General features: G+C 40.1%; 1 protein-coding gene across 1 annotated transcript; it reads left to right on the top strand.

Annotated features, from left to right (window-relative positions):
- Nucleotides 1-4638: 4638 nt before the first annotated feature.
- Nucleotides 4639-14488, top strand: LOC139650167 (desmoglein-2-like protein). The gene is made up of 14 exons (XM_071526740.1): nt 4639-4823; nt 5673-5795; nt 6755-6910; nt 7012-7153; nt 7276-7439; nt 7857-7991; nt 8116-8301; nt 8477-8766; nt 8884-9026; nt 9125-9346; nt 9874-10104; nt 10418-10545; nt 10708-11040; nt 11722-14488. Exons 1-14 carry the CDS (start codon nt 4770-4772, stop codon nt 12739-12741), a joined length of 3327 nt encoding a protein of 1108 aa, XP_071382841.1. The 5' UTR covers nt 4639-4769; the 3' UTR covers nt 12742-14488.
- The last annotated feature ends 242 nt before the right edge of the window (nt 14489-14730 follow it).

The raw sequence follows: 14730 nt of genomic DNA on the forward strand, positions 1-14730 counted from the left end.
CTGTAAACTGCTGATAAAAGTTGAGTGTTCAGAGCCACCAGCAGCTGGGTGTTTGACCTCTCAAACTGTCCCATTCGGATCTGCAGAACGAGGATAGACCTTGTTTAAATGCTTTGGAAATTCATAATACATGGAACGGGAACAGGAAAGGAGAAAAAAAAATTGTCAGGAAGACCGTTGCGCTGTGGGTCATGGGTGTGGACATAATGAAAGGGCCGGGGGGGGGGGGGGGATCTTAACACTATAATGCAAAACAGACTCAGCAAAATCCTCTTCTGTCGTTCCCAAGCTAAAATGAACAGGAATTACGTTGTATACAGACTGGCTAGTGCTGTAGTACAACAGTATGTGTTCAGAACACACAGAAGTGTATTTGCGTAGACAAACATTGACGTATCTGTTCACTTTTTCTGGTGACACTCTGTCTCACCTCACCTTCCCACACTGCTTATCCAGTAATTGTAATTTATTACGCATGTAGTCAGTGAGGATGAACCGAAATGTTGCAATTCCCGTGAACGACCAAGAACCTCCCTGCTGAGTAATACAGTTGCAGTGGGCCTTGGCTTTTCAAGTGTGAAAGTGTGTTGAATATCAAAGGAATTATACTCTCTGCTCCTCAAGACTCACTTCAGGAGTCATTATGTGATGACTTAATTCAACTGAATTTGAATTTGATTTTGTAACCTGGACTTCCAGTTAAATGTTTGGACACACCTGATTGAATGTATTATGTCTGACATGATCTTAAAGCCATTTTGATCTAAAGGCTTCTGCTTAAATGCTTGAAATTTGCTTATTTTTAGACATATAAACAGTGAAGTTGATGCCTATGTATGAATTTCTTTCTAAAGCCTTTGCCTTTCCATCAAGACAAAGGGTGGCTGCTTTAAAGAATCTAAAATATAAGATAGTTTTGATTTGTTTAACACTTTTTTGGTCACTGCATAATTCCATGTGGGTTATTTCATAGTTGTGATGTCTTTACTATTATTCTAAAATGTGAAAAATAGTAAAAATAAAGAAAAATATGTGTCCAAACTTTTGACTGGAAGTGTATGTGTAGTGTCATGTTTGCTTGGTCTCTTTTGTAAAAACTGAGTTTAACATCATTCATTGACATTTGCATACAAGGGATAAAACACAGTGTCATGTGTTTCATCAGTGAGTGTATTTTGCAACAAATAAGCTGTGTGACAGCTTCCTCTGCGTTGATCGGTGTCAACATTGATGTCAAAAGCCTTTTCCAGGTGTTCCAGCGACCGCATTCAAAGGGTGTCAAAACTATTTTACAAGAACGTTTCTCAATGATCTAATACATGACAGTGACAAATTTATCCCTGAGGGAAGAAACTTCTCACACATACTCCACCCTCTCTCCACTCCCTCTCTCTAATTTGGGCCAATGCCAGGGAGAGAAAAGGTGTGGCACTTGCGTCATTTTTCAGGAATACTGTCTGAGTGCCACGAGTTGCCTGGGTTTTGAGAGTGATGTTACTAGTCAAACATGTGTCTGACTCCAACTTTGTTGTTTGGTACATGTTGATACGCATCAAACGTTCAATATGTTTTGATACACGTTTGGCAACACACACTGACTTTTGCAAGCAAACATATCATTTATTTTCAGTCAGGACTCTGCACTATTTTTCCAACTCAGCACCTAGAAAATCAACATGTGTGTGTCTGCTTCATCTAGTCCTGCACATTTTTGATAAGAAACCAGGTATTGTGTTGTGGTAACACTGCATGACAGCAACTAATAAATATATTCTCATTTCATAGAGATTTCATAGAGTTGTGGAGCAATTCACAGTGAACGGTAAGTCAAGAAGAGAAGAGTAATCTGGCTTTACTGTGTTTTTGCACATTATTTTGTAATTTCCAAATTTTCCAATTAAAATAATCTAGTTTCAGTTGTCTGCTATCCTTTTAGAATTGCATGGAAAAGATCACATGTAACAATGTTCTCTTTTCTAAAAAGTAACTCAGTAACCTTTAACCTTTTTAAGAAACCAGGTATTGTATTGTATTGTGGTGACACTGCATGACAGCAACTAATGAATATATTCTTATTCCATAGACATAAAGCTGACTGGCCAAAATATAGCCATTAAACAGCCAACCAAAATTAAGGTGGTGTCCAAAGCAATGTTGTCTGATTTTCTCTTTCTCAAGAGAGTGGAATGTTGACAGAACCTGTATCCTGCAAAAGGGGCGTGGCTACACAGTTCAGTGGCGTCAAATTGGACAGGGTCACCGTCATGTTTCATAAGAAGCTCACACTCATTTCAGAATCTACTAATGCAAATTAAACTGATGATTAATTCCTTCCACTTTCCATGTTTTTATTTGTTAAAGGTTGTACGTGTATCATCTTTACACGTCAACATATCATTGTCAGATTAATTGTGATACCTTGATAACTATCATAAACAAATGAGGGCATGACTGAGACAATTGGTAGGCTCACACCAGCGTAATTGTTAGTGTTTCTCAAGGTTAAAACCACATTTCCCATAAACCCCCAGATGTTGGCACTTGACCCCGATTCCCCTCCAGGTCTTCGCTCCACATGCATTTTGTTTCTCTTTCGCTTCACTGAAGAGGATAAACATGTTGGAAGTGATTTTTTCCCGCTGGCCTTGCACTTGTTCCACCATCTGCCATTGTGACAAACTCTGAAATAACTTGGAAGTGTTCACATGTTTAACTCACTGGAATGCCCACAATCAAAATGATTTTTATTTTTGATGTGAGAAATCGGAGCGGATCCCACAGAAAACTCCCATTTATCCTACTTGTATTTACCACTAGGAGGTTGACATGAACGTTTTTTCCCAGTCGGCAGGTCGTATTTACGGTAAATCCAATATGACAGAATGCAGCATTAGGTCTGTTTGCGCTGAGAGAACATTGTCCCTCTTCCTGTTTTGTGCCATAAAGCAATCCAGCAGCTTCCCCGGCAAAATTTGACCCAGTGGCACATAATGTAGAGGCCACCATTCTTCTGTGCAAAGGTCTTGTTTGTTTACAGAAATCATACTCGTGTCTCAAAATTATTGTAGTCATGATTTAGCTATTAATGTTAAAATGCTACGTAGCACCTTTAATACCGGCTGACATATAATTCCATGTAATATTTCTCTCCCACAGCTCCATGGGAATCTTTTCGAATGGCCCTAGTTAATGATTATCCAATGCACAACACACTGTAATGCAACTTCTTTTTTATCGCACAGTTACTCCGTTATCATACACCAGAAGGTATCATTGAAACCACCCATTCCTCTTTGCGCTCTTGGACATTGACTTGGAAACAAGGAACTCAAGGAAGAAGAAACAATTTCTCAAAAATAAATAATTCTAAATAGAAATAATTAAATTCTCATTCACTCAGGGAGAGTCAGTGGTTGCACCTGTTTCCAATATTTCTGTGGAATATGTGTGTAACTTTCGCAGGAATACATCAGTAAGCCACAAACCGGTTTAATTAGGCAAGACTGCTATCTGCTCCCCCCCCCCACACACCTGTAACCATTTAGTAGTAAGTAGTGAGGAGTTGCTTGTAACTTGGCAACACCTATCAACATGAAACTCAAACTTTTGGCGTTTTGGTGTGCCAGTGCGTCTCTCTCTCTCTCTCTCTCTCTCTCACACACACACACACACACACACACACACACACACAAGGGTGGAAGATTTTACATTTCTTACATTACTGTAATTGAGTAGCTGTTTTTGTGTTGTCCTTTTTGGAGTATTTTTTTAAGTCAGTTTAAATTTTATTTTTACTTAAGTATGTTTTTACTGAAGCATTAGGCCTATACTTCACTACATTTTAAATCACATCCATTACAGAGTACAGATTTTGTGGCTCTCTATAAGAATCAGAAACGGGACCATCATAAATTGGCCAATTGTGGAGCAATTCACAGTGAACGGTCAGTCAAGAAGAGAAGAGCAATCTGGCTTTACTGTGTTTTTGCACTCTATTTTGTAATTTCCAAATTTTCCAATTAAAATAATCTAGTTTCAGTTCTCTCTTTTTTTTTTTTTTTTTACTTTTAAGTGGATTTTTACACCAGTACTGTTAACCTTAAGCAAAGTAACAATAGTTCTACTTGAGTTGACATTCTAGTACTCTTTCCACACACACTCAGTCAAGTGTGCAGCTGATTGTTTATGGGTAGTGACCCCAGAAACAGAGGCAAACTCCTGGTATTTCACAACCTTGGGTGAAGTTTTACAGATGAGTGAGAGCACTGGTCTGAATTAATTTTCTTTGTATGTTGAACATCTAAATCATTGTAAACTTTTAGAATTTACCCTACCGCCAACTCATTTGGATAGTTAAACCTTAAGCATTATTTTAAACCACAAGAAAATACACTTTTAAATGTCTTTATATTTCTACTTCAAATTCACCATGCCATGCATGCCTGTCTGATAGTCTGAATTTTGTTGCTTATTTTGGTGTGATTTCCTCTCACCCTCTATCCGGTATTTTTTTTTTTCCCTCAGAGTCAAACACAATAGGCTGCACACAAATATTATAGCTATGCAGAAGTGGACACAACCTCCCCTCTCCGCCTGCTATCAGCAGCTTGTGTGCACTCACACAGAGAGGCACCGCCTATTTCTGTAACGCATTAAAGAAAGTTCTCTCCGCGCTATCGAAAGGGTCAAAGTCTAATCTCAGTACCTTGACTCGAGTTGACGGGATTTCACTTCACCAAGAGGATTAACACCGTTTCATTTCCAACACGATGGCTCCTGTGTCCAAATACAGCCTTGTTCTAATTTTGCCGTTCTTCCTAACGGTAAGTAAAATAGTTTCTTTGTGCTCCAGATGATTATTTCTCTTGTTTAGGCTAAATAGCGGAAATTTAGCAGGTGTGGCTGTCCTCAGGTGGGGTACTAGGAGCCCCATCTGAGGCATAGCGAGTATATGACTGTAGACCGACTGTAAACTAAACGATCTATAGCCTATTATTAAATACACCGAATGAATACACTAAAAATACACCGTGTCTATGTTCGCATACAGCTGTAGACTAAGTCTGAAGTTGACGCAGCAGCCACTCGATCTCCACCTTTTCCTCTCCAGCAATGTATTTTTTCACTTGATTACACTTGAATAGGCCTATACTTGAATGTGTAACATGTTAAGGACACTTGCTCTTTTCATGAAGTAGGATGAGGTAAATTCAGGTGAAAGCCATTATCCCTTATTGATTTCCCGTATTATTTCTGTCACAAAGGAGTAGATGAAGGCTTGATAAAGAGAAGAGACAGAAGGATTTTTAAGCTTTGAGACAATTGAGGATGTGGATTGTGAACGTATAGCGACGTGTTTATGTAGGCTTCTCCCTCCAAATGCCAAGCAAAAGAAACTGATCTCTTAAATTGAGATAACAAAATATAATATTTGATGGGACAAATTTAATTGAGAAAAAAGAGTCACTCAGTTGTTTTCAAGTACGTGTCCTTATGTAAAACTCTGAAATACCCCATTTGCCATATCTCTAAGGATGTAAAAAAAAAAAAAACTTTATTACTATTTACAAGCTTATGCTAAATGTGTGTACCAATGACAACAAGTCATGAGTTTTACAAATGATCACACACTAATTATGTCATGCTTTTCATCCCTCTCTGTTTACCTGCAGTTTTTCCATGGCGTGGCAGAAGGAAGGGGACTGGTGCTAAGCAGAAAGAAAAGAGAGTGGATCATTCCTCCTCGAAGGCTCATAGAGAATGTCGATTACACTGGCTTGGAGTATATTGCTAAAGTGTGTTGTATTCTTATTCAAGTTAATACTCTTGCTTCCTTCTGGAGAATTCCATCAAAACTGAATTTTAAGTTGTTATTCTGCATCTAAAGTTATATGAAAATGAAAATATATGAAAATATAGAATTATAGATATTTTATATGGGTATAGTGACATAGCTTTCCTTGAAAATTTCTCTCCACCATCCCAGGCAAAATAATTCAATAATTTCATGGGATTGCACCTCATTATATATGCTCAGGCCACCATTTGTTTTTGCAAAACCTTGTTTAGACAGAGTATGTGTGAGACATGCAGCCCCAGATGTTGGCAAACGTCCATATTGCCAATGAGTCAGTTATAATACAGGACATGATCATGAATAGTCTTTGTTCAGTAATCCCAGCATAGCCACATGTGGTTCGGCTGATGTTATGAAGTTTGACCAGTTTTATATCTCAGCTAGATCTTTTTTTCAAACAGTGTTTTAAGATCTGTGTTCCGCTGTACTGGCTGTGTATGATTTAATGAGCCAGAGTGCTGGTAAACAACGAAGCCTAGTGTGTAGTCATGGACAATTCCTATCAGAGGAACGGTTAAGTCGAAAAGCAAACAGTTTGGGTGCCATACTGTTAAAGGCCTACTCCTCTAGACTAACTACACATACAGTACATGTCACATGACTATACTTACAGGATATAAATTATATATTATTCTAAATTACATTTCTCTTCATTGTCACATTTGACAAAATGTCAAATAAGATCTTCAAATGCATCCTATAGTACAATTAGTATATATAGTATATACAGTTAGAATATATGCAAAATAGCATTTTATATTAAAAAAATTATGATTGTGTTTTGATATGAATCCATTCATTCCAACTATCAATTACAATACATTCAGTCCTATTCCTTCTCCAGGACTGTCATAGATTTCCAGATTACAGAAATGAATGTGTGTGTGTGTGTTGCAGATCCGTTCTGATAAGGAGTACACTTCGAAGGTGTTCTATTCACTAACAGGACCCGGTTCTGATCAGCAACCTCTCGGCTTATTTACTGTCAACGCTGAAACGGGCCTGGTGAAAATCCACAGCATTCTGGACCGAGAGGAGATCCCCTTCTACAACGTAAGAGCTCTCATAAATCCTGCTCATGAAATGGAAAGTATTCCACATTCACAAAACGTAGTGAGAAAATATTTAAATTGTTGTGATATCTCTCTTTGTAGTTAAAAGGTGTGGCAAAATACAGCAATGGGGATCGTGCTGAGAAGGACATTGACCTGTATATTATTGTCGTGGATCAGAATGACTGCGAACCAGTGTTTGAAACACAGCAAATTGGATCTGTCAATGAATCAAGTGCAGCAGGTATTTTCAGCCATCTGTATACAGTATGCGACAGGGCTCAGTGAAACAAATGTATTTTCATTCTTTTACTCAAAAGTGAGCCATACAGTTAGTGTTATTTCATTCACTTTGGTGATTTCTAGGCACTGTCGTCATGAAAGTGATTGCTACTGATGCTGATCAAGCCGACACAAGTCACTCTCAGCTCTACTACAGCATTGTGGAGACGGGTACCTCAGCTAGGATGTTCTCCATCAACTCTCACACTGGAGAGATCATGGTTCAGCAGAACACTCTGGACAGGGAGGTGAGGTACTTTACCGACCCACATCATGCTGAAATGATCAAAGGACATCAAGGTTGCAATTGGACGCTGACACGTGGAAAGGGGGTTCTGAACATTTAGGTTACTTGAAACTCTAATCATGCAACTACTACAAAATGTCATGGTAGTTGAATCAGTATCACATGTCTTGCATGATGACATTATTAGCATTGCCATACTTGAATCCCATGAGGACAGAACTTAACTTAAGAACTTAACACACCATTTCAGCATTTTTTCTGTTTTCCACCATAAACATAATATAGTTTGTAAGCAATTTGTAGTTTTAGACCAAATTATTAACACAGAAATCATACTCACAGACATGGTATTGGAAGAATTGATAAATGCGTTGCACCAAGCATCTTGTTGATTTTCTAATCTCATCTAATTGTCTAGACACAAGCCCAACATACACTGACTATACAAGCCTCAGACATGAATGGACAAATAGCAGGAAACTCAGCAACAGGACAAGTTGTGATCAACCTCCTGGACATAAACGACAACATTCCTACCCTGGAAAAAGAAACGGTAGGGGCGACACAGTTCCAAAAAACAGTGCCTCTATTCTTATTTATTTGGTTTGATTAAATGTGTCAATGTGTGACAGTTACTGGTGTTCTAAAGCAACTGGTCATGTGTTTTGTATTTGCAGTATGAAGGGAGTGTAGAGGAGAACACTGTCGATATGGAGGTGATCCGGATCAAAGCCGTTGACATGGATCTGATTCACACTGACAACTGGCAGGCTGTCTACACCATTGTTTCAGGGAATGAGGCCGGCTATTTCACCATCACTACTGATTCTAAGACCAACGAGGGCATCATCATGATTCAGAAGGTAAAAGATGGGCTTCCTGTGTGTGTCTTCTCATTTTAAGGCACTGAAATTATTATTGAGAAGCGTAAAATGAAAGATCTTACCCTGCCAAAGGAGTAAACATTATTATGGCGCTTAATTCTCCTGATGATTTAAAATTAACTGCATATACCGCGCATCTCGCTTGAATCCACAGCCCCTGGACTATGAGGAGCTAAAGGTGCTCAATCTGGCAGTGGCTGTCTCCAACAAAGCCGAGTACAACTTCGGCTCTGCCTCTGGGACTACAGAGGGAACCCTAACCCTATCCCCAAAGACCTATCCCATTAAGATCAATGTGGTCAACCAGAAGGAAGGCCCCCGCTTCCAACCCACTGTCCAAGTGGTGACCATCTCTGAGGACCAGACCTCCGTCGCCATCAACAAGGTCATCACCAACTACGCTGCTATTGACAGTGACACTCTGCAGACGGCCACCAACGTCAGGTACGGTCACATAGTCACAGATGTTCCCACATGGCAGATGTATTGATGTTTTCTCTGTGTTTCTTTGTGACGAATAACTTATTTATTTATCTTCATGTATGATTTTCATGCTTACAGGTATGCGAAATTACAGGATACTGACAACTGGTTGATTATTGATGAAAAGACAGCAGATATCAAACTGAATAAACTGCCTGATCGCGAGTCCAAGTACTTGGTCAACGGAACATATTATGCTAAAATTATATGCATCACCAATGGTAAGTATTGACGGCTATCGTTATCCTCCTTGGACATACATGGTGCACTGCACAGAATAATGCTCCTTAATTCATCTTTCATTATGGTTTGTTTTCAGATATGCCCTCCAAAACTGCCACCGGGACCATCGCCATTCAGGTGGAGGACTTTAACGACGACTGTCCGAAACTGACCACTACGACTCAGACCATGTGCCTTGAGGAAAATGCGGTGTATCTCACAGCCGTAGACAGAGATGAATTCCCCAATTCAGCACCATTTGAGTTCAGGGTGATCCAGGGGGACAGCAAGGGGAAATGGACAGTGGAGCATCTTAATGGTAAGAGCTCTTCTCAGTTTTTAGGTTTACATTAATTGAGGATTCAGCTGTCTCTTGGTCCTTTCATCCATTCGTCCGTCCATCACACACAATATCTCAGATGCCACAGATTGGATTTTGATTAAACTTTGGGGAATGAAGCGTCTCATTGCGCCATTTTGGCATTTTCGAAATTGCACTGATTGGCAAAAGGAGGGCCTTACAACATTTGTTTAATTGTCTGTACGTCACGCACAATATCTTGGACACCACTGATCAGATTTTGACAAAACTTACTGGAATGATGTGTCTCATTGCTGTGTTTCACCATTTTCAAACTTGCACTGATTGGCCTAAGGGGGGCACCACAATGTTTAATTATCTGTGTGTCATGCACACAGAAGATGCCAATGAATGGCACCTGGGGGACAACAAGTTTACTGTTTTACTTATTATAGCAAAACAAACGTCTGCAAGGGCCCAAACTTGTTAAATTCACTTGTAACTGATGCTGCACATTTTGATGTTTGTGTCTCGACTTTCTCCAGACACCACAGCCATTCTGCGAGACCAAGCCAACCTGTGGCCAGGCACCTACAAAGTAGCTGTGGAGATCAAGGACCAGCAGGGAAAGTCATGCGCTGATGTCCAGGTGATGGACGTGATCGTGTGCACTTGCCATGAAACCACCAAAGACTGTCTGGCGCCCCAGACAAGCAGTGCCACCTTTGGAGCTCCGGGCGTCCTGCTCCTCCTGCTGGGACTGCTGCTGCTGCTGTGTGAGTTGAGTTGATCATTATCAACTTCCTGGTTGTTTGATAGGAATCATGACCTCTTCCTTGTTAGGATGCATGACCAGACATGCTTGGAGATATTAACTAAAAAAACATGGGTAGATCACAGGTAGTTTTTGTGAGAAGCTAGTCATAGTTCTGTATTTGATTTTCGTGTTGGTATTTTGCCCATGAGTCACTGTAAATCCCCGAGCTGAAAGGAAGTCTTTCATGGATGACTGGACACACCAACATAGTTTTTCAGGTGGTGTCATGCCAGTTGTTTTGTGAAATAATGTCAAATGTGTATATTTTTCAGTGGTGCCCCTCCTGCTGTTGTTCTGCCTGTGTGGAGGCACAGCGGCTTTGGGAGATTTCAAACCCATTCCATTTGAGACCAAACAACAGCTGATCTCATATCACACCGAGGGACAGGGAGAAGACAAGGTACCGTGTTTGTTTAGTCTTGATATGAGAAAAATATGAGAAAAAAAATGTATTGCAGATACTTCATATAGGTATATCTAGTTTTGAAAATATGTTAATCAACCAAAGTTTCATTTGCTGGATATGTTACAGTTCTGATGGGGTCTCACATTTCTCTAACAGGAAGTTCCTCTCCTACAAGTCCCAGTAGAAGTCGACCACGGGACAGTCAGGCCTGTGGACGTCAACGCAGTTGGGGGGAATGGATTCCTCGGAGGATTTGGTGCAGGAGCAGCACTAGGAGGAGGAGCAGGAGCAATTGGTGGTTTAACCTCTTCCTCCTTTCTGACAGCAGAAAACATGCATCAGTACAACCAGTTTGGGGAGCATATGGAGATGGACTACATGGGTGGGCAGATGATGACCGTAAAAGACCAATTCTCATCCAGATACAGAGCCGGGGCATACGATGGGATGGCCCTATCGGAAGGATTCCTGGCGGAGTACTACGGAAGTGTGAGTACCTGAAAGTATTATCTTTGAAAGCTCCACTGTGGCATTGATCCACGTCTGTTGGTCATGTGAGTCATTACAATAACTTTGAAATTTGAATGATTACAAAATCGTTTCTATAACCTCTGAGTGAACAGTCAATAACTCACTCATTTGTAATACTTTACGCTGCCAAGATGCCAAGTTTTGTCTTGAAATAATAATAAACAAAGCCAAAACAAAGCCAAAACTATACGCTCTACTTTGGTTCCAGAATGGATGGGCCTCTTATCTCCAATATATAGTAGCTAATGTTTATCATACTATACTGTATGTAAGGAAAGCACAAGCTGTATCTTACTATTATAATAGTCAATATTACTGAAGTTAACCCATATACTATATAATAGGGATGGGACGATATGCTTATTTCATGATACAATTCGATATGCGATATGGGGTTCACGATTCAATACAACCACGATATGATATGATAAATAAAAGTTCAACAACAACAAAATGTAACTGTGCAGAATTGTTGTTTATTTCTGAGCCACAAATCTTTCCAGCAATGGCATTTGCTTGCTTGAATATAAACAACAATATAAACATGTCATTATAAAGTGTAAATTGTATAATATGTGATATATTGAATTTTGATATATTGTCCCATCGCTAATATCTACTGGTTCTGTATGTTTGCAGAAAGCCAACCACGCTGCACAGCAGTCCCAGCAGAAGGATGCTCTGCTGATCTATGACTATGAGGGTCAGGAGTCGCCGGCAGGCTCAGTGGGCTGCTGCAGCCTCCTGGACAATGATGATGACCTTGCGTTCCTCAATGATCTTGGACCTAAGTTCAAAACCTTGGCAGAGGTTTGCCAGGGCTCAGCATTGGTGACCGAGTCTGTGGATGTAGGGGTGTCTGTCTCTCAGCTCAGACCGGTGTCTCCCGCCAGGCCCTCCACCTCCACCCACACGCACGTCCACACCCACAGTGAAACGATCAGGGACAGGGACCGTGTCAACGTCAACACCCTCAACACCTCCAATGTAGCTTCTGGATCCTCCACCATTGTCCAAGAGGAGCTATTCAGTCAGAGAGCCCAGGGATCAGCCACCGTTCCCAAGGTACACATCCAGGACAACGCTGTGATTCCCGGCCAGACGCTGCTCATCCAGCAGCCCACGATGTACTACGCTGCTGCCCCCATGTATGTGGTCGAGTCCAATCCCCAAATGGTCCTTGTGGCGGGGGGTACCCAGCAGGCAGTGGGTCAAGTGGGGCTCGGTCAGGGGCTGGTGCAGGTCGGGGGCCTCCATGGCTCCCAGGGTATGGTACTTGTTGATCGGCACATGGGAGTGGGCGGAGCGGCAGGACAGACGGCAACAGGCTTTTCACAAGGAAGCATCTCCAGGTCCAGGCAAGTGTTGGTGGTGGAGAATGCGTCAGCATCGTCGGGTGTAGGGGGCAGCGCAGGCTTAGCACAGGCCGTTCTCCAGACAGGACAGGGGTCAGAGGTGCAGGGCCTGGAGGTCAGAGGTCACGGTGTACAGGTGAAAGGTCAGAGTTTCTCACTGGGTTCCAGCTCCCAGCTCGGCTCTACAGGGTCAAATGAGAACTTTGCTCTGACAGCCACACCCATGGCGCAGGGAAGCCAAACAGTTGTTGTGCAACATAAGAAAGTATCACTCACTGAGAGAAATATTGAGACTAGAGCGTAGAACAACCCACGCCTGTTTTAAAAAAAAATACATGTGTATATATATATATATATATATATATATATATATATATATATACATATGTAAATCAAGATCGTGTGCAAGACTGGAAAAGGGTAGTTTTGTGTTGTCTCCTTGACTAAATGAACTATATACAGCATGATTCATCGCTGATTCAAAGTGAAATATTTCCTTCCTTATTGTTAACACTACTATTCATAAACATTTAGTTTACATATAGTAGTTTTAAGTCATCTGAATACACATTTAATAACAAATATGGAAACACAATGTACATACATGGTGTATGCAAATATAATATTTCACTAATCTCATTGCATTTTATCTCAACAAATTTTAATTTTATTCACATAGATTCTTGAAGAGATTAGAAACAAGATTTTTGCAACCTTGATACCTCAAAATTCAGGCCTTTTTTATGTTTCAAAATTTTTGCAATTTGACACAAAGTTTCACAGTGTCACATTGCATGTAAAGCTGCATGTAAAGACATTTTGCTGTCACATAGGCTACAGTTACACTTGTTGTTTCAATGCAGCTTTTATTATCTAATCATGGCAGGGACTAGTCTTGACACACAAAAATCTGATTTTGATCGCAATGCTCTCAGATCTTTAAAACCACAAGCTGGCACTGTGATTGAAATTTTACATAGTGTAGATGCAATCTAGCCATAATATGCATACAGGCAATGTAAAGAGACAGAAAAGCAGAACAAGTAAAAATAAGACAGATTTAAAGGGGCATTAAGTAATCTATGACCCGGATTGACCTCTATAGGCTATTAATGAAATGTCAGTGGAAACATGCTGGAAAATTAGTTTTGAAGGCCAGAAATCTGCGCATGTGGCAAATGAATTGTATGAATTGTGGAGTCATTGGTATTGATAAATACCTCTAGCACCTGCAGATATATTATGGTCATTTTATGCTTTGGGGCAGTAAACAGAAGATGCATAACAGGCATTTTCAGGCTCAGTATGCACATACAACAATGTGAGTTCATAAAATCAGATCTTTAGAGTCAGATTTCAGATATGATGTTGAAATGACAAGAGTAACTGTAATCGTATGCAAGTCAATAATTCAGTAATTTTGAGGGTGAAAAAAAATCTTGAATCCAGTACATGCAAACATAAACAAAGCCAGTAGTGGGGCAACAAAGTTTCACTAGGCAGTGTCATATTGCATTTATGGATTTGGGCTTTAAGCACAATATTCAGTATTCTGAATACACTGAATTACCAAAGTTGTTGTGGAATTCTCAAGATGCTTGTGGTGCATTTTGTAAATTGGGGATGATTGAGCTTTAACCTTGCCTTAAGGTCTTCTGCTGATCTCTTGACTGTCTGGAAGTAAAACGTTTAAGTGCTGATTGCATAAGGGCGGGTGCATTTCGTGTAGCAACTGCTGTTTGTATAGTATTATGTTCCTGTATATTGCTATTTGTATGGGTTTCTAAATTGTGCTGTTGCAATAAGCCTAGTGTTGACTCCAAATGATACACAAAGCTCTTAGTGCCAAAGCTGTACAAATTGTATGTTAGAATGATGGCCCTATTTTTTGCATATATACTGTATAAGGTTCCATAATTAGCAGGATAGACTTTAAAATGCTGTTTTTATTGTTTGTTTTTAAAAGTTAAAATATTATTTGGGTATGTGGATATATGGCTAGTTTAATAAAATACTGGCTTGCCGAGCACTGATAATTTTTGGTAGAGTGACATTGTTTGACGTTGCTGTTTTTGCTACTGATACTTTTTATTCATCTTCAGCTACAAGCTCTAGTGTCTAATATGTGTACGTATGACTATAGAACATGTGGCATGCCAATCGGGATTTTTTCAGTTGATTTTCAACTTTTGCACCTTTTGTCATAATAAAGTTGAATGGTTAAACAACCTATTGGGCTGATCTGCTTGATTTTATTGTGTCACACTACTGTGATAGATCATAGATTATAACG

The sequence above is a fragment of the Centroberyx affinis genome, unplaced genomic scaffold (genome assembly GCF_046629955.1).
Source record: "Centroberyx affinis isolate AG114_WGS23_722 - 3 ecotype Tasmania unplaced genomic scaffold, CSIRO-AGI_Caff_v1 ptg001449l_1, whole genome shotgun sequence".
Taxonomy (NCBI): Eukaryota; Metazoa; Chordata; class Actinopteri; order Beryciformes; family Berycidae; genus Centroberyx; species Centroberyx affinis.